The sequence below is a fragment of the Xenopus laevis genome, chromosome 2L (assembly GCF_017654675.1).
Source record: "Xenopus laevis strain J_2021 chromosome 2L, Xenopus_laevis_v10.1, whole genome shotgun sequence".
NCBI lineage: Eukaryota > Metazoa > Chordata > Amphibia > Anura > Pipidae > Xenopus > Xenopus laevis.
In genome coordinates, this window is record NC_054373.1 from 189,625,956 (window position 1) to 189,647,619 (window position 21,664).

At 39.7% G+C, this 21,664-nt stretch overlaps 1 protein-coding gene across 5 annotated transcripts in view; it reads right to left on the reverse strand.

Annotated features, from left to right (window-relative positions):
• Positions 1–21,664, reverse strand: part of trim39l.1.L (tripartite motif containing 39 like gene 1 L homeolog) — a 101,719-nt gene that overhangs the window by 79,707 nt on the left and 348 nt on the right. Inside the window, exons 2-4 of one of the 5 annotated variants that reach the window (XM_041582871.1) lie at positions 20,184–20,266; positions 12,039–13,764; positions 10,058–10,567 (exon numbers count right to left, since the gene is read on the reverse strand). In XM_041582871.1, coding sequence (XP_041438805.1) covers positions 12,064–13,743 — 1,680 coding nt within the window. In that variant the 5' untranslated portion in view covers positions 13,744–13,764; positions 20,184–20,266 and the 3' untranslated portion in view covers positions 10,058–10,567; positions 12,039–12,063. Of the gene's footprint in view, positions 1–10,057; positions 10,568–11,804; positions 13,765–18,320; positions 18,324–20,183; positions 20,267–21,664 lie in introns of those variants that run through there. The other 4 variants (XM_041582872.1, XM_018247836.2, XM_041582870.1 and 1 more) reach the window with 4 other exon arrangements.

The following is a 21,664-nucleotide window of genomic DNA, read 5'->3' on the forward strand; positions in this document are numbered from 1 at the left end:
CACCTTCAGGTTCCTGATAATGAAGCGATGATCCAAATCCTGGCGCCCACTCATGGTCCGAGGTGAAGCTCCTCATGTAAAGTGAAAGCTCTTTCTTATACCAGAGTTCTTAGAAAACCCCCAACCCAAGTGCCTCCTTGTCCTAATGTGTTGTGCAAAATGTCTAACTAGTCAAAGTATTAACTTTGTACAAGGCCTTATTTGTTACCCAAATCAGTTGTCTGGATAGATTATTGACTATCTGCTGTCTGTTTATTCCAAGGATATTTGCTGGGTAACTATTTATACAGCAATATACATAGAACAAAGACATTGGGGTAAACTTATCAAAGAGTGAAGTTCTGCCACTAGAGTGAAATTCCGCAGCTCTCAATTCATTTCTATGGGCTTTTGAAAGGCGTATTTATCAATGGGTGAAAGTGAAAGTTCACCCTTTGATAAATACGTCTTTAAAATCCCATAGAAATTAATGGAAAGTGGCGGAATTTCACTCTAGTGGCAGAACTTCACTATTAACTTCACTCTTTGATAAATATACCCCATTGTACCTTGACAATTGGACAGTTGCCGTCCCAAAATCTGCTGATGAATCAATTATATAAAAAACGCTATGCTACACCAGGTAAGTACTGTTGACCAACACAGATAATGGTTCTGCAGAGGAAGGCAAATACTCCAGTGCTTTGAAGCCATTTAGCAGTATGAGAAAAATTCCTTCCTGACCTCTCATAGTGATCGATCACAAAGTACCCTGGCGAAAGGTCGACCATCCATCCTGCAGCGCTCGATTTCTCCTCCTGGCTATTCACTGACAGCGTGTCCTCTGCCTGATCACCTTCTCCAGCTCTTCTTCATCCTCCTTCATCCAGCAGCAGTAGGAAGGCGATTTCTCCAAACCTCGCTCCTCTGCTCCAGGAATGCAGCCCTGACTGCCGACCCCCGTGCCCACTCCGGCACTCTCAAGGCACATGAAATAAATAAATAAAGTAAATAAAATAACCCCGGCTCTTTGCAGGTCCGCATTGAGTGTTAGGAGGCTGTTAGGAGGCTGCAGTTAAATCAAATTAAAGTTTAATGCTACACAATTACTTTAGCAGGAATTAGCCCATTTTTCCCTCACCGATCTAGCGTCCAGGAGGTCCGCTCCATTAAGTGCTTCCCTGGGAGGATACTCACCGATCCGGCGTCCAGGAGGTCGCTTGAGACAGCATCGCGCACCGCTCCATTTAGTGCTTCCCTGAGAAGGAACTCACCGATCCGGCGTCCAGGAGGTCGCTTGAGACAGCATTGCGCACCACTCCAGGTGCGGTAGGAAGGAGATGTCTCCAAACCCAACTCCTCCGCTCCAGGAATGCAGCCCTGACTGCCGACCCCCGTGCCCACTCCGTCACTCTGAAGGCACATCATGAGAGGCTGTCCAGAGCTCCTCCACTGGTCCCAAGCAGCCGGCAGGATTTGGGGGGGGGACAGACTTTCACACTGGAGTGGTGCAGCCTCCTAATACACTCAAAGACCTCCAAAGAGCCCGGGTTATTTTATTTACTTTATTTATTTCATTTGCCTTGAGAGTGACGGAGTGGGCACGGGGGCTGCATTCCTGGAGCAGAGGAGCGAGGTTTGGAGAAATCACCTTCCTACTGCTGCTGGATGAAGGAGGATGAAGAAGAGCTGGAGAAGGTGATCAGGCAGAGGACACGCTGTCAGTGAATAGCCAGGAGGAGAAATCAAGCGCTGCAGGATGGATGGTCGCCCTTTCGCCGTTTCTGAAGAGGACAGGAAGTGGAGTTTCTGTAAGTTATTTCTCAATAAAGGCTTTGCTATTTTAAATTTTAATTTGTGTTTGTTTTTCGTTGTATTCTTATGAATTTCTTTGTAAAACTTTTTGACGTTACTGGTCCTTTAACCTCATCTCAGCCCTAAATGGGCTTCATTCCCACTTCTGCCTCAGAAAGAACTACATGGAAGGTGCTTGGATCTGTTAATGGAGTGGTTCACCTTTAAGGTAACTTTTAGTATGTTATAGAATGGCCAATTCTAAGCAACATCCCAATTGGTCTTCATTATTTCTTTTTGTAGCTTTTGAATGATTTGCCTTGTTCTTACCTACACAAGATCTCCTCTAGGTATGATACTACTTGATAAACTGCCATGTTTGATTCATTCATATCTGTATAATTCTCTATATAGGGTATTTAGTGTACATTCCAAGATATATGTACATATATTATAATTTTACTTTTTGATCTTAGTATTTTTTGGGAGGGTTTGTGTTGATATATGCTTTTAACATTAGTGGTGTACATATTTAAAAAGTGGATACTGTCTCTTTAAGAAAAATGTGTTTCCTATTGGCGGTTTCTCCTTTAAATTCCCGCTTCCTAATGTGGGTAATTTAGTCAATGTTTAAGTGCCAACAGGGCATGAAATGTGTAGAGTAAATGGAGATGCTTAATTTTTAATATAATTTTATCTCAATAAAGTGGTGCCTGGAGGCCCCTCTGTATTGGTGAAGGTTTTCCACTCCATGAGCTGAGGGGCTGGTGCACCTGGACAACTGCTTCAATTTGGGGAGTTATTCCTGCTCGTTACTTGTGGAACCCCCACTTCTTCTGGCGCGTGCGTTTACGCTGAATGTATTCGCACATGGATGGTAACTCCGCACACGTTCGCTGGAGTTGAATGGCAGGTGAGTCTGGTCTAGGGGAAGCAGAAGAGACCCCCAATCATTGTGCCCTAAGCTGCCTCTTCTGCTTCCCCTTGTTCTGGCCTGTGTGACACCTTCTCTGGTGGTTATTAGAATTTCACTGTTTTTGGAGGAGCCAACCAGAAAAAATGCTATTGTGGATCTAGTGATCTCTAATGAGCCTGAACTTATAGCAAATGTGCAAGTCATTGAACCCCTGGGTAATAGTGACCATAATGTTATATCATTTAATGTCTGGTGCAAAAAACAAATATATACTGGGGCAACAAAAACCAGGAATTTCAGAAAAGTGAACTTTAAAAAACAATAACACCATAAAAGTAATTCAGAATTGAATATAATGTACCATTGCCCTGCTTCAGAAATAAAATAATTAAAATGTAATTTACTGTTGCTCTACACAGGTAAAATGGGTGTATTTAATAAAAAAAATACTACTATAGTTTGTATAAACAAGCTGCTGTGTAGCCATGGCGCAGCCATTCAAGCACAAGATACACAGTAGATAACAGATAAATACTACTATAGTTTATATAAACAAGCTGATGTGTAGCCATGGGGGCAGCCATTCAAGCACAGGATACACAGTAGATAACAGATAAGTACTACTATAGTTTATATAAACAAGCTGTTGTGTAGCCATGGGGGCGGACATTCAAGCACAGGATACATAGTAGATAACAGATAAGTACTACTATAGTTTATATAAACAAGCTGCTGTGTAGCCATGGGGGCAGCCATTCAAGCACAGGATACACAGTAGATAACAGATAAGTACTACTATAGTTTATATAAACAAGCTGATGTGTAGCCATGGGGGCAGCCATTCAACCACAGGATACACAGTAGATAACAGATAAGTACTACTATAATTTATATAAACAAGCTGCTGTGTAGCCATGGGGCAGCCATTCAAGCACAGGATACACAGTAGATAACAGATAAGTACTACTATAGTTTATATAAACAAGCTGCTGTGTAGCAATGGGGGCAGCCATTCAAACACAGGATACACAGTAGATAACAGATAAGTACTACTATAGTTTATATAAACAAGCTGCTGTGTAGCCATGGGGCAGCCATTCAAGCACAGGATACACAGAGGATAACAGATAAGTACTACTATAGTTTATATAAACAAGCTGCTGTGTAGCCATGGGGGCAGCCATTCAAGCACAGGATACACAGTAGATAACAGATAAGTACTACTATAGTTTATATAAACAAGCTGCTGTGTAGCCATGGGGGCAGCCATTCAAGCACAGGATACACAGTAGATAACAGATAAGTACTACTATAGTTTATATAAACAAGCCGCTGAGTAGCACTGGGGGCAGCCATTCAAGCACAGGATACACAGTAGATAACAGATAAGTACTACTATAGTTTATATAAACAAGCTGCTGTGTAGCCATGGAGACAGCCACTCAAATATATCAGGTTATATAGCAGGTAGCAGATAGGATCTATAGAATATAATGGTGTTCTGCAGAACTAATCTATCTGCTATTTAACCTGTGCCATTTAGCCCTACTTCAATAACTTAGATTTGTCTTCCCTGTGTATATATATATATATAGTACTTTTATGCACTGTACAGTGCTGCAGCTCGTTAACAGTGTATTACAAATAAAGTTATAAATACATACACTACTGGGAACTTGTGCAGGAGAGGTGTAAATGCAAGGATGCTGCACTACCTCCCTACAGAACTATCACTGTTTACCATCTCATTACATGATATTACAAAGTTGATTTCTGTATATCTAGTATAGGTCAATCTAAAAACAACTGGACTTGCTGAGTAATCAATGAAGACGTTTCACATCCGAGCAGCTTCTTCAGTACAACTGACTGGTGTGGGAAGTTCTCGGCATATAAACTCTTCCACTAATCCAATCACAATCCCACATTGTAACTCTTCAAAGAGGTGAAACTCACAGAGGTGTAGATTGTGTGTAGTTACTGTGATAGGATTATCCAATGTGTCATGTGACTCCTAGATACAGCTGTTACTTGATAAAGGGCTCTTGGCCCGAAACATGTTGTGTGCAATAAAGAGAACCTAGTAGCAAGTTCTGCCTCTTCGTTGGCTTTCTCTCAGTTCTCTTGTTAATTGACTTCATTTCCTACACCTGGAGCGGGGGTGCCCTACTGAGATTGAGAGCACAGCTACCAAATCCCCAGTCATTCCAATACATTGCCCTATATAGTGATCATATCCCCTTATATATTTATATATAGTGATCATATCCCCTTATATATTTATATATAGTGATCATATCCCCCTTATATATTTATATATAGTGATCATATCCCCTTATATATTTATATATAGTGATCATATCCCCTTATATATTTATATATAGTGATCATATCCCCCTTATATATTTATATATAGTGATCATATCCCCTTATATATTTATATATAGTGATCATATCCCCTTATATATTTATATATAGTGATCATATCCCCTTTTATATATTTATATATAGTGATCATATCCAATTATATATTTATATATAGTGATCATATCCCCCTTATATATTTATATATAGTGATCATATCCCCTTATATATTTATATATAGTGATCATATCCCCCTTATATATTTATATATAGTGATCATATCCCCCTTAAATATTTAGATATAGTGATCATATCCCCTTATATATTTATATATAGTGATCATATCCCTCTTATATATTTATATATAGTGATCATATCCCCCTTATATATTTATATATAGTGATCATATCCCTTTATATATTTATATATAGTGATCATATCCCCCTTAACTGTCTCTTAGCTTATACCACCCCTTTAATCTCGTCAAAAAAAACCTAAGAGCATTCCTTTTGGATCACTAGAACATTAGCCTAATCCTGTCCCTACTGACTATGCCTTACCTTGTGCACTTTTTCATCTCCAATTTGTACCTGTATGTTATCCTCCCATCCACTTAGACTGTAAGCTCTACGGGACAGGGACCTCCTTCCCACTACGTCTCTTACACAAAGCACTTAAAGGGGTTGTTCACCTTCCAAACACTTTTTTCAATTCAGTTGTTTTTAGATTGTTCCCCAGAAATAAAGACTTTTTTCAATTACTGTCCATTATTTATTTTTTAAATTTTTTCCAAAATCTAAGTTTAAAGGTGAATGTTGGTGTCTCTGGTGTTTGAGTGACAGCTCAGTAATTCAGGTGCAGATTCTGTTACAATTTTACAACATTGAGTTGATCCATTTCTCAGCAGCATCTGTGGAGTATCAGTAACTATTGTATCAAGTCTAACAGCTGCCTGTAATGAAACCCAGAGATTCTGCTCAGCAGGGACAAAGATAACAAATGGATCAACTAAATGTATCAATTTAGAACAGTTTACAGGGTCGGCGACTCCCCTCCCAGAACTGCTTTAGAAGGAGGGAAATGACACTTTACAGTTCAATATTAGAAAAACCGTCACACATAGAAAATAGAAAGTCATTGGAAAAAGTCATTATTTCTAGTGATCTTTTTGAAACCCACTAGTTGTTTGAAGGTGAACAACCCCTTTAAGAGAGGATTCCTTAGGGAGGAATTCAGGGATGGGATATCAGAGATAAGGAGCAGCAAGATAGAAGGGTTTGAGATGAGAGGTGGCAGTGGATGTGGATGGTGTGAAGAGAAGTGCGGAGAAGACAACTAAGAACGTATAGTGAGACAAGAGAAGAAATGTAATGAGGAGCAGAAGAGTGAGGGACATGAATGTCAGTAGAAGGAGTTTATATGTTATCATTTGCTTAACAGGCAGTCACACTGAGGATTTTAGTTGGAGTTGAGCAGGTTCCCTTTTAGGAGAGAGGAGAAGGATCCTGGTAGCAGAGATTAAGATTGATTGGAGGAGAGAGATGGGAGTCAGGAAGACCAGTTAGTGGAGCAGGCACAGAGTCTCTGTCAGTGTGCCATAAGCTGGTGCCTAGCAACCAGCTGCACAGTGATCTCAGTGCTACAGGAAATTGCATAGCAGCCGGGGAGGGGCCGGGGAGGGGCCGGCAGGAAGAGGAAACAGGAGAGTCTGGCAGAGGAGGAAAGTGTTGCAATTAGCACAGAAATAGTTACCTGGGAGCACGCCGATTCTCTCAAACCTCTATGTATAATGTTTTTAGGTAATTATACCTTTGATATGTTCTTGCATACTGTTTTAAAGTTTTTTTTCTCTCTGTGTTCCCCCTTCCCCTTTTCTCCCATGAGCTTTTCAGAATTTCTTATTTTTCCCTTTTCATTTTTGTTTGTTCACATTTTCTTAAGGGGGAATTAATTGTTAATATATTCTTTGCAGAGCATTAAGGGTTAATGATTTTATGGGTGGCGGCTTATTTGTATTTATACTTGATTTTTGTGTGAACCAGTGTGCTTTTGAGAAAGTGTCTGGATAGCCACAAAACGCGTTAAGCTATGGTTCCCTTGCTAGACAGAGTGCCTTATTAATGGAACATTAATGCAATAATAAAATATGGATTTTTAAAGCGACTTTCAAGTCTGTAGTTCTCCCTCTACGGTAGAGGAGGAAAGTGTGTCAGAGAGAGCCACAAGGGTGAGAGCAGTGCCGGAAGGGTAGTCGCACTGTATGTCTGACTGGGCTGGACTCACATGAAAGATCTGTGTGAATCATTCAAAGAGACTTTTGGAGTGAGTATTACATTTAAAGTGACAGTACCCTAAAGCACTTGAAGATTTTACAGAATGTGTTTGGGCATACATTAAAGGGGACCCGTCACCCAAAAAAATAAATCAAAATCCTATTTTATCACATTAGTCAAGCAAAATGAACTTTAATTACACTGTTTAAATGATTTGAATCTTGTTTCCTTGTCCCGTGTCATCAGGTAAGTGCTTGTTAGGATCACTAGAGTCAATTGAGTGAAGAGTTCAAGCAGTGAAAACTGCTTAAGTGTAACAGGGAATTGAAGAGTGGAAGACAGGCAGAGGTCAAACATAATCAGAGACAGACAGAGGTCAATAAGCAAATAGAAGTTCAGAAGTATCCGAAGGCAAATCGAGTCAAACAGGAAAAGTTCACAGGTTCAGAATCACTAGCCAGGAAAATAACCAAGCGCTGTTTACTTCCTCAGACGTCTATTTGAAGGGACAATTTTGGCGCCAAACGTCAAGGCGCAGCGGGATGACACTGAGCGTTGAACATGGCGTGTCCGCGTCTGTCGCGATTAAACAGATGCACACGCAAAGATGCGCGCACAGGCAACAAGCACCGAGAATGCGCAGAACCCTGCACACCCCTGCGCACAGGCAAAGACTTAGCTGCGTCCAGTGGTACATTACAGTGTCACATGTGGAGTGTAACATTGACAAAGGGGTGTCAAAAGGGGTACAGTTCATAAGAAATAACGTAGCTTATTCCTAATACAACAAGCTGCTGTGTAGCCATGGGGCAGCCATTCAAAGCTGAAAAAGAACAAAAGGCACAGGATATAAAGCAGATAACGGATAAGCTCTGTAGTATATAGTTGAATTTTTCAGAACTTACTGTATCTGTTATATACTGCCCCCATGGCTACACAACAGTGTGTTTATATAAACTATAGTAGTACTTATCTGTTATCTACTGTGTATCCTGTGCTTGAATGGCTGCCCCCATGGCTACACAACAGTGTGTTTATTTAAACTATAGTAGTACTTATCTGTTATCTACTGTGTATCCTGTGCTTGAATGGCTGCCCCCATGGCTACACAGCAGTTTGTTTATATAAACTATAGTAGTACTTATCTGTTATCTACTGTGTATCCTGTGCTTGAATGGCTGCCCCCAGGGCTACACAGCAGCTTGTTTATATAAACTATAGTAGTACTTATCTGTTATCTACTGTGTATCCTGGGCTTGAATGGCTGCCCCCATGGCTACACAGCAGCTTGTTTATATAAACTATAGTAGTACTTATCTGTTATCTACTGTGTGTCCTGTGCTTGAATGGCTGCCCCCATGGCTACACAGCAGCTTGTTTATATAAACTATAGTAGTACTTATCTGTTATCTACTGTGTATCCTGTGCTTGAATGGCTGCCCCCATGGCTACACAGCAGCTTGTTTATATAAACTATAGTAGTACTTATCTGTTATCTACTGTGTATCCTGTGCTTGAATGGCTGCCCCCATGGCTACACAGCAGCTTGTTTATATAAACTATAGTAGTACTTATCTGTTATCTACTGTGTATCCTGTGCTTGAATGGCTGCCCCCAGGGCTACACAGCAGCTTGTTTATATAAACTATAGTAGTACTTATCTGTTATCTACTGTGTATCCTGTGCTTGAATGGCTGCCCCCATGGCTACACAGCAGCTTGTTTATATAAACTATAGTAGTACTTATCTGTTATCTACTGTGTGTCCTGTGCTTGAATGGCTGCCCCCATGGCTACACAGCAGCTTGTTTATATAAACTATAGTAGTACTTATCTGTTATCTACTGTGTATCCTGTGCTTGAATGGCTGCCCCCATGGCTACACAGCAGCTTGTTTATATAAACTATAGTAGTACTTATCTGTTATCTACTGTGTATCCTGTGCTTGAATGGCTGCCCCCATGACTACACAGCAGCTTGTTTATATAAACTATAGTAGTACTTATCTGTTATCTACTGTGCATCCTGTGCTTGAATGGCTGCCCCCATGTCTATACAGCAGCTTGTTTATATAAACTATAGTAGTACTTATCTGCTATCTACTGTGTATCCTGTGCTTGAATGGCTGCCCCCATGGCTACACAGCAGCTTGTTTATATAAACTATAGTAGTACTTATCTGTTATCTACTGTGTATCCTGTGCTTGAATGGCTGCCCCCAGGGCTACACAGCAGCTTGTTTATATAAACTATAGTAGTACTTATCTGTTATCTACTGTGTATCCTGGGCTTGAATGGCTGCCCCCATGGCTACACAGCAGCTTGTTTATATAAACTATAGTAGTACTTATCTGTTATCTACTGTGTGTCCTGTGCTTGAATGGCTGCCCCCATGGCTACACAGCAGCTTGTTTATATAAACTATAGTAGTACTTATCTGTTATCTACTGTGTATCCTGTGCTTGAATGGCTGCCCCCATGGCTACACAGCAGCTTGTTTATATAAACTATAGTAGTACTTATCTGTTATCTACTGTGTATCCTGTGCTTGAATGGCTGCCCCCATGGCTACACAGCAGCTTGTTTATATAAACTATAGTAGTACTTATCTGTTATCTACTGTGTATCCTGTGCTTGAATGGCTGCCCCCATGGCTACACAGCAGCTTGTTTATATCAACTATAATAGAGTTTCTGAAGCAAACACACCAGTTTTATCAGTGCATGGCAACAATACATTATATTTAATTTTTTTATCACGTCTTTTCCTTTAAAACACTTTTATTTTTTGGTGTTACTGTTCCTTTAATCTAAAATTCCATCACTGATAATTACACATCATTAACATTCACATGATCTAGACTTACAGCAACATTAAGATGTGAACATGTTACTAACATATTGAAAAAAACTTTACAAATACAGTATCATAATAAAAAATTAAAACATACTGTATAAACCATGCATTTGCCTTCTATTTGGATAAAATACCATTGAAGGCAAACACATTCAATTAGAATTGTGCCCAGTTGATGAAACATTTTAAACAAGATTTTATGAATAATTCCCAACCTTATCAAACCAGCATAGATATATGAAAATCATTTGCAATATAGGTACACAGTGAAAGCTCAATTTTATATTCCATGTAAAGTTTTTCTGCACTTTCCATAGTTTTTTTCGCTCCCTCCAATATATAACGAATAATACATTTTCCCAGATTTGTAAATTTTTTTCTGGTCCCCTGAAAAACATAAAATGAGAGTTCTACTGTATTTAACTATATTTAGTTAATATCTTCCATCAATGACAGTTGATATATCCCACAAACTAATAATGTAAATGCTCTATGAATATTTAATAGGGGGTGTTTTCATACAACATAAACCAATATTCATGTCAAAAAAAATATTTCTAAAATTCCTTGAAATTCTCTTTTCCTGTGTGCAGAACAGAAAGTTCTCTTTACCAGATATTTTCATCTGCTGGAGCTGAAATCTAACACATAAACTTTATAGATATATGAGGCAACATGCATTTGTTAGTTGTCTATTTCTGTATGAAAAAAAAAAAACAGGTTTTCCATTTTGCTAATATATGTAGGTATTACTAGTCCTTTGTGCCTAAAGGTCAAACTAATAATGACCTTCTCATTAAACCACCATGGACCATCTGAAAATGTTGGAAAACCTCAAGTCTCATTCATCTACTGGACAACACTTTGTTTAAATTCTACTGCAGTCTCTCCAAACCTCAAAAGTTGTAATTTAAAATAAAGACACAATGGCTTAAAGGGATACTGTCATGGGAAAAAAAATTTTTTTCAAAATGAATCAGTTAATAGTGCTGCTCCAGCAGAATTCTGCACTGAAATCCATTTCTCAAAAGAGCAAACAGATTTTTTTATATTCAATTTTGAAATATGACATGGGGCTAGACATATTGTCAATTTCCCAGCTGCCCCCAGTCATGTGACTTGTGCTCTGATAAACTTCAATCACTCTTTACTGCTGTACTGCAAGTTGGACTGATATCACCCCCTCCCTCCCCCCCCCCCCAGCAGCCAAACAACAGAACAATGGGAAGGTAACCAGATAACAGCTCCCTAACACAAGCTGCCTGGTAGATCTAAGAACAACACTCAATAGTAAAATCCAGGTCCCACTGAGACACATTCAGTTACATTGAGAAGGAAAAACAGCAGCCTGCCAGAAAGCATTTCTCTCCTAAAGTGCAGGCACAAGTCACATGACCAGGGGCAGCTGGGAAATTGACAAAATGTCTAGCCCCATGTCAGATTTCAAATTTGAATATAAATAAATCTATTTGCTCTTTTGAGAAATGGATTTCAGTGCAGAATTCTGCTGGAGTAGCACTATTAACTGATTCATTTTGAGAGATCTACCCATGATATCAAAGCCAAATGCCCAGTGGCAGTCACATACGTCTACTAATGCCCTGCCATATAAATGATAATGTGATTCTGCTTTCAAAGGTAAACTAAACTGGGAAATAAGAAATATCCTACACTATTACAAGTTGGTTAACATTCCTATTTTACTGCCTTCAAGGACTAAAAGGATATATTAATGCATCTTGTAGAATTAGTATACTCTTGCTCATCTGTTCCTCACAATGTGGTATCACAGACACAGAATATGATCACTTTCCCTGGTGCTGACACTAATTCTATAGCTAAAGTACAATATACTCACGTATCATCCCCTGTTGGGCCCAGTTCTAGTCAATAACAGTCACACTGCCCTTCCCTACCCAGAATAGAGCATGGAGGGGCTCAGTGAATGTGGCAGTGAAGGTGTGTAAGTGTCTGATTGGCTCACTCAGCTCATAGAAGGACAGACGTCCGGCCTCATAGTCCAGATACACTCGGATTTGGTTAATGGGAGATCTGCCTTGGGGGAAAGATAAACTGGTTTCTATTCCACCATGTAGCACAGAAAAGGAACTTGTGTTATAGCTGGATTGTACAATCCCCAACTCCCAGGACTTGTTATCATTCCCAATATTAGAGTACCCTCCCCTCTCTATACTGGGATAGGCCACCCCTACCCGCAATTGCTCTGATTTACTGTAATCTACATCCCAGTAATGTTGCCCAATATGAAAACACATGGTGCTTAAGACTTGAGTTTGAAACTGAAAATTCTTTACTGTGTAAGCCTGGTTTGCACTATAAACCTGAAATGTCTGTGATTGATTATAGTAACCCTGGTTTATATATGATCCTGGGTAAGATGAGTAACCCTGTTTTACAGATGATCCTGAGTAAGATGCAGATTTAGCATCCGTTGATATTGTCAAGTCCTTGTGAGCTGTGTTTCTATCCATGATTATTGACTCATTCCCTAGTCTTCTCTTTGCCCTTGTTACTATATCTCCTAAGCCCCTGTATATTGGGTTCATGATCAGAACCTCATGCAGATCATTTTCATCATGGAGCTTTCCATCATCACTCTCTTTCCCCCCAATATCTCTGCAGTCATTTTCCCAAACATCAGCCCCTTCTGATTCCAGTTTCTTTAACAGAGAGAATGGATCTGCCATGTTGCACAGCTCCTCTATGTGCCGCATCTTCTCCCCCAGCTTTTCCTTCTTTATTTCCAGCTCCCGGATCAGATTAGTGAGTGGGAGTGAGAGCTTCTCTTTCTGGCTGGAGATGTCACTCAGGAGTCGCTTCTCTAGAGCTTCCAGCTGTTCCCTGATGTCTCTAAACAGGGCAGTGACTCTCTCTGTCTCACCGGCTGCTTTTTCTGCCACTTCTCTCCTGCGCTCCTGCAGTCTCTGGATTTGCCCTTCAGTCTCTTCTCTCTTTATGGGCAGTTTTTCTAGAACTTGTCTTAATTGGATCATCATCTTCTCAAAGGCTTCCTTCAGAGGTTCCACATTGTGCCCCTTGTGCTGCCCAAACCCAGCACAGTACACACAGACACAGACGGATTCCCCATGGCAGTAATAAGTCAGGAGTTCATCATGTTGGGGGCATTTCCTCTCCCCAAAAGAACGTGTGGGGGCAGTTAAGATGTGCTTGTGTGACTGGCTGTGCCCCCTCAGGTGGGTATCACACAGAGAAGCCTCACACAGGAGACAGGATTTAGCAGCAGGTACAGGAGAGAGGACACAGTAGGTGCAGAAGATCCCGGTCTCTCCCAGTTGGGTCTCAGTTGGACGGAATCTCTCTGCTATGTTACCCAGAGTTCTGTTCCTGGGCAGGGCAGGGCGCTCCTCATACTCCTGTCTGCATTCAGGGCAGGAATAAGCCCCAGATCCCTCCTGGGTGTCCAGCACCTTCTCAATGCAGCCCTGGCAGAAGTTGTGCCCACACGGCAGCATTACAGGGTCAGTATAAAGGATCAGACAGATGGAGCAGCTCAACTCGTCGATCACATCTGCAGCCGCCATCACTGAAATCAGGAACTGCCTCTGAGAAACAAGAAAAAGAAACGAAACTGAAAGTCTTTCTGGGAAACAATTTGCACATCCTGGGCTTTCTCACTGCAACATTAACCATTAAAACAACATAGGGTTGTGTCTTGAAAATAATAACTCCCTTGTTTGGCTAATGGTAGTAGAATCCTATTAAAAAAAATTACCAAACAATATTTGTCAAAGTTGGTCAAAATGGACTTAGTTCCTTTATCTCATACAATACAGACTCTGCACTTGTACCGGTTTGAAATGGGATGTATCGTTGTGTATATTGGGCACAATGCAATGATGTAATAGAGGGTTTATGAAATGCAAATACACTTTGGACAGAGACAAGTTTTTTCTAATTTTGGTTCTGTACATGACCACAATGACGTTTAAATGAAACAACTTAGATGCAGTTGAACTGCAGACTTTCAGCTTTAATTCAGTGGGTGGAACAAAAAGATTGTATAAAAATGTGAGGAACTAAAGCCTTTTTTTAACACAATCCCTTCATTTCAGGGGCTCAAAAGTAATTGGACAAATTAAAAAGTGAAAATAAAATGTTCAAGTCTAATAGTTGGTAGAAAATCCTTTGCTGCAATGACAGGCTGAAGTGTTGAACTCATGGACATCAGCAGATTGTGGGTTTGCTCCTGTTTAATGCTCTGCCAGGTCTTTACTGCAGCCGCTTCTTTCACTTGCTCTTTGTTTGTGGCCTTTCTGTCCCACGTTTAGTCTTCAACAAGTGAAATGCAGCTCAATTGGCTTCACATCAGCTGAATATTCCACTTCTTTGCTTTAATAAACTCCAGGGTTGCTTTGGCTCTATGTTTTGGCTCATTATGAGACGCCTCCCAATCAATGTGACTGCATTTAGCTGGAGCAGACAGTGTCTCTGAAGAGCTCACAATTCATTCTTGTGCTTCTGTGTCACATGATGGATAAACACTAGTGTCCCACTGGCAGCCATGCACCCCAAGCCATCACACTGCCCCCCAAATGTTTTATACACAACTGTGCTATGCTTTGGATCATCAGCTCTTCCACTCCATCTCTTTTTTACTCTTGCCATCATTCTGCTAGAGGTCCATCTTGGTTTTATCTGTCCAAGAATGTTTTTCCACAATTGTGCTGGATTGTTTAGATTTTATTTTTAGCAAAGTCCAATGTAGCCTTTGTATTGTTGATGCTTATGATGCTTTATGGCAGACTTGGATATGGAGACTCTACCTCCTGGAGACTGTTCTTCACTTGTTTGGCTCTTGTGAAGGGCTTTCTCTTCCCCATGGAAATGATTCTGAGATCATCCACCACTGTTGTCTTCCATGGACGTCCAGGTCTTTTTGTGTTGCTCAGTTCACCAGTGATTTCTTTCTTTCTCACCATGTACCAAACTGGAGATTTTGCCTCTCCTAATATTGGAGCAATTTCTCGGATGGGTTTTTTCTGTTTTTGCAGCTTAAGGAGGACTTGTTTCACCTGCATGGAGAGCTCCTTTGTCCTCATGTTGTCTGTTCCACATACACCCCCCCCCTCAAATCAACTCCAGGGCTTTTATCTGCTTCATTGATAATGATATAACCAAGGAATTGCCCCACCTGCCCATGAAATACCCTTTGACTCAATTGCCCAATTACTTTTGAGCCCCTGAAATGAAGTGATTGTGTTAAAAAGGATTTAGTTCCTCACATTTTAATACAATCTTTTTGTTCAACCCTGAGCTGTTTCATTTAAAATTCATTGTGGTCATGTACAAAACCAAAATTAGAAAAAACTTGTCTCTGTCCAAAGATTTATGGACTTAATTGTACATGTACTTGTAATGTCCATTTGGACTTTTATATATGTAGGAGAAACAGTGCAACATAATCATGTTCATATTTCACAACATTGTTTATCAATTCTTGAATGGTATAACAAATCAACTTTAAATACATACCCATTAATAAACTAAAACACCACATTTATACAATCCATCAATGAATGTCCAAATGTTTAAAAACATAACACAAAATAGCATTTATAACTGTATCAGTACTTTAACACCTCAGATAAACTATATAAATATTGTTGCCAATGTGTTATTCTAGTAGGTGATTTATAGTTCAACACTATAGTTCAAAGCTACCAGTCATGAAGTAGCTACTCTCCAAGTTCCACCCCAGTTACTACAGATCCAGCACAGTTGATCCCATTCAGCCTCTTTAGTTTAATCCTTAATGAACAGCTTAATGTTACTTAGTATCTTATTGGTATATCCCTTAATTTAATTTAAATGACCACTTAACCCCCACCTACATCACATCCTATCACTCAGTATTATTATTTTGGGTCCCAAGTTCTTACAGCATAGCTACAAACTCTGCCCTACTTCTTGTTGCACACTGGTACCGTGGTTATACATTAAGGGGCCGATTCACTAACTTCGAGTGAAGGATTCGAAGTAAAAAAACTTTGAATTTCGAAGTGTTTTTTGGGCTACTTCGACCATCGAATGGGCTACTACGACCTTCGACTACGACTTCGAATCGAAGGATTCAAACTAAAAATCTTTCGACTATTCGATAGTCGAAGTACTGTCTCTTTAAAAAAACTTCGACCCCCTAGTTCGCCATCTAAAAGCTACCGAAGTCAATATTAGCCTACGGGGAAGGTCCCCATAGGCTTGGCTAAGTTTTTTTGATCAAAGGATATTCCTTCGATCATTGGATTTAAATCCTTCGATTCGAAGGATTTAATCATTCGCTCGAAGGAATAATCCTTCGATCGTACGATCGCACTATTTGCGCTAAATCCTTCGACTTCGATATTCAAAGTCGAAGGATTTTAATTCCCAGTCGAATATCGAGGGTTAATTAACCCTCGATATTCGACCCTTCGTGAATCGGCCCCTTAGTCTACTAGAAAATCATGTAAATATTAAATAAACCCAATAGACTGGTTTTGCCTCCAATAAGGATTAATTATATCTTAGTTTGGATCAAGTACAAGCGGCTGTTTTATTATTACACAGAAAAAGGAAATACGTTTTAATAATTTGAATTATTTCATTAAAATAGAGTCTATGGGAGACAGGTTTTCTGTAATTTGGGGCTTTCTGGATAATGGGTTTCCGGATAATGGATCCCATACCTGTAAATGGTTAGCAAAACAGTAAACATACACCAACCTGTGCACTACAGTATAAATGGTAAATTCAATACTGATGTGATTTCACATCTTAAAACTAACAAAAGCATTGAGCGCCATCTTTAAGGTGTTGTTCTATTCATCAGTGAGTCACTCATTTTCCCTAAATTTTCAGTAAATGTAGAACTTCTGCTGAGTATTTCCCCTTATACTTGTCCATCACCTTCATCATTTCTAAAATCAGCAGGAAGAATCTGTTGCAGGGTAAAAAGTGGCAATGGAAGTATGAGCACAGGTGTAATTGCCTCTCATCAATGAATTGCAGGATCAAAGTAATTTATTATTATTATTATTATTGTGCAAAGGAAGCACCTCATTAATTATTTGCATCATCAATAAACCATCTGTTCATGGTCACAAACCAATGGTGCCTAAGATTCCTGGTTGTGGGTGTGAGAGTTATAGTGGTCCTGAGACCCTTTCTCCAGATCTACTGGAGTACAGTATTACTCTATTACATACACATATTACATACCTCCATGTTCATACAAGGTCAAGAACCACAGTTCTTTATATTTATATACATACATTAAATTTAGGAGGGTTTAGGTTTTTGCTCACCATCAATTCAGAAAGTCCCTGGATGGGTTTTACCAGCTAAGTGCTCATTGGAGGAATTGATTCCTTTTTCTTTGATGGACAAGAGATGTCAGGCCCCCCTAGTCTTTTTAAGGGGATGTCACCAAGTGCTTGGGTTCTTGGTGCTCTTTCTGAATAGAAGGTGGGAGTGGAATCTAGAGTCTGGGCTGGGCCTCACCTTCTGGATTAAGTTAGGGTACACAGTGCACCCCAGAGCTATAAATAAAGCAGGGTTAGTGAGCAAGGGAAGCTCAGTGCCCCAGCCTAGAAGTAATAGTGAGGATGGGACCCCCAAAGGCAATAATGGCCTAGTGCAGTGACCACAGGGAAAGGGACCCAGAGGACCCTCCATACTCTCAGATGGGGAGTAAAATTGCTGCTTGTGATTTGCTGCATAGGCTGCTATAGAGCAAAAAGTCATTGTGCCCCCCCCCACTTCTCTTGAATTGAGAAAGATAAGGGAAAGAGTTGAGATAGGGTCCCAGTGTGAGAGTATTGGAACCCTTTGGGGTACATTTACTTAGCTCGAGTCAAGGAATAGAATAAAAAAAACGTTGAATTTCGAATGTTTTTTTTGGCTACTTCGATCATCGAATCGGCTACTTCGACCTTCGAATCGAACGATTCGAACTAAAAATCGTTCGAATATTCAACCATTCATTAGTCGAAGTACTGTCTCTTTAAAAAAAACTTCAACATTCGACCCTATGTATATCTGCCCCTTAGTGTTGTCCAGTATTGTATTGTAGTATTCAATTGTATAGACTATGCTCCCAAATCTGCTGTTTCAATCCAATCCTCTGGGTAGATTTAGAGTGAGTAGCTAAGGATGTCATACAAAGCAAGGGTCTCACTACTTCAGACTATTTCAGTTCCTTGATAACCTCCAGCAGTTATTGCTTTATCTATGGACTTGCAATTACTAATCTATTAAGGCACAAATTTAGATCCGATACTTGTGGAGGCTGCAATGGAAAATAATCGGACCATGTGATTAAATGGGTTGTTCACCTTTGAGATAACTGTTAGTAGGATGTAGAGAGGGATATTCTGAGATAATTTGCAATTTGTTTTAATTTTTTATTATTTAAGGTTTTTGAGTATTTTCGCTTTTTATTCAGCAGCTCTTCAATTTGCATTTTAAGCAATCTGGTAACTAAGGCCCAACTTTCCCTAGCAACCATGCATTGATTTGAATAAGAGACTGGAATATGAATAGGAGAGGCCTGAATAGAAAGATGAGGAATAAAAAGTAGCAATAACAATACATTTGTAGCCTTACAGAGCATTTGTTTTTTTAGAAGGGGTCAGCGACCCCCATTTGAAAGCTGCAAAGAATCAGAAGAAAAAGACAAATAACTATAAAACTATAACAAATACATAATGAAAACCAAATGAAAAGTTGCTTAGAATTGGCCGTTCTATAACATAATAAAAGTTACTTTAAAGGTGAACCACCCCTTTTAAGAGGGAGGAAAGAGAACACAGGCTATTGATAAAATAAATTAGTTATGACAATTGGAGGTAAATCTTCTGTTAATTAGACAGTAAATGTCTCTTACGTTTCCATTCAACTCTTGGGAAAGACTTGCATTTAAAAAACAAAACCCACCTACTTTGTTAATTGGTCAGTAGATGTCACAGATTGACTCACATTTTTGGTCACTGTATTAATAAAAGTCTCAGATATTTGTTCCCCCCAATTTGTACATATACTGGGGGTGCAGTGTTATTATTTAACTGTTAATTGCCCCTTATTCAACCTTTGGAATATTTCTGGTTATTGACTGAAAGCATTTGATTTTTTATTGCGTAACCTTCACTATTTTAGATTTATTTCTACAAGTCACAAATGATCATTTACTCAGCTGGTCCACTGAGTCTTTGAAAATGTGAACTTTGTGCTACAGATTGTTCCAGTGTTGGGTCTCCATAATAAGTCTAAGCCAGTAGAACAATTTGGGTTTGGAGAAGACAGAGCAACTATTTTATTCCTTCCCACTCCCAGAAGTCCTGGTGCCCCATAGAGAAAGGACAACTAATACTGCTCATGTGCCATGGGGCCCCGGAAATCATGACTCTCTTGTGAAGGGTCTCCGTGACCATAAGTCAACTCCTAGATTATGGTTTGTAAGGACAGAATGTCTAGTGTAAAGGTGGCTACAGATACAGAGATCCATTCGTAGGAGATATTGGACTGATCCGATCATCAAACAATCTGGTCTTCGATCCAACGGGATTTTTAAACCTGCCCGGTCAACATCTGGCTGACTTGGCTTGACTTGGCCAGATATTGATTGGGCCAAAAAAACTCCAAACTTAATCTGTTGGCAGCTTGGGACCTTTACTATACAATCCAAATTGGGTAGATTTTTGGCAACTCCTTTAAGTAGGAGCTCCTAAGAAATTTGTTAAACCTACTATTTAAAAAGGCAAACAAAAGCATCTCTGTCTGATAGCGATTGTCCAAATACATATGTGAATGATGGGTTAAAGTAGTTAAAGGAATGCTAGATTGCTTATATTTACCTTGACTGGGCAAAGGTAACTGTATAAAGCAAAGAAAGGATGAAGATGTACATTATCACTTGATCACAGATCAGGAACCCAGAGTCCCAAACTTGTAGGGTATCATGGTCACCACATTTATAGGTACATACCTGGTGAATTAAAAACTGAAGTGCTTGGGTTTAGACAAAGTAGCAGAAATTGAACAATTTATGAAGTTGTATGTGGCAAAACCCTAAAAAAGGAGAAAGATAAGACAAAACATGTTAGAAAAACAAAGGCAGGAGACTGAGTTCAAGCCATGAAAGTAAAAGTAGAGTCATTGGGGGTCATTTATCAACATTGGGCACATTTGCCCATGGGCAGTAACCCATGGCAACCAATCAGATTGCTGCATTCATTGTTCTACTTGCAGCTGGCTTTTAAAAGCTAATCACTGATTGGTTGCTATAGGTAACTGCCCATCGGCAAATTTGCCCAGTGTTGATAAATGAGCCCCAATGAGTTCATTGTTGAAAAGACTAAGCAACAAACTGCTGCTAAATGTCATGGTGCCCCTGAGTGGTCAGAGTTTATTTCATACCCAACCAGTTAGTAACCACCTACATCAGTAAAATTGGAAGGCAAGTCATATTGGGTGGTCTCTTGTGCCCAACAATGAGTGCTTAACCCATGCCAAGATCCTATAGCCACCTTATTGCACCATGTTCCCCCAATATGGTAAACTACCAAGTCCAATAGCCGACACAGTTACTGGGACTATTAGTTGTACATCAACAAAGGGGGATATGTCAGGGATGGTTAACTAAGCCCCGAGTAAAACCCTTTTGCTTCTAGTTTTATTTCTAATAATGATTCCAAAAAGCTGAAGTATCAAAATGAGTCAGTAGCAATGGTTTCATCATTATCACAAGCTCAGCACAACTTATAAACAAAATCAGCAGGAGAAGCACAAAACTAGAAGGAATCAGCATTATTACTGGATACAAAGGGGAAGTTGACATGGAAGGGAACAATAAGGGAGGGTTCTGCTAAACAGAAGGATGAAATGTATATGGGGTAATTCATGAAATAATAATAAGATCATTTAATTATAAGTCAATGAAATGCTGCAACTTTAATAAGATCCAATCAAACCATAATGATGTTAATATGATAATAATGTGGTTTTAACTATAACAACATGTGACAGAGGGGAGAGCTCTCGTGGCTACTGAATATAATTTCTATATGAAACTTGTTCTTGTAATAAATTCTCCTTCTCTGATCAAACTGATTTCCAAGGACTCGGGGAGTGTGGGGTGATTCCAAGTCTCAACACATTTACTGTGGGTGTCCTTGCACCTAGTAAGGTTTATCTGATACTCACACTATCTGTACTATGTTCTACATTATTTGATCTCCATTACAATAAATAGTTTATTTTGCACCATCTCTGATCCTGGGCACTTTCACTACTAACTACCCTCACTCCTAGAGGAACCCATTGGACTTGTATCTGTGCTCTTACTTGTCCTACTGGAACCTTCCTCATCCCAAGCTCCCAGCAGCTCCTCCAGCCAATGGGGGAACCAAAAGAGACCGGGCACAAGTCTGATCCCCTTTATTCATTTAGGGGAATCCTTACACTGTA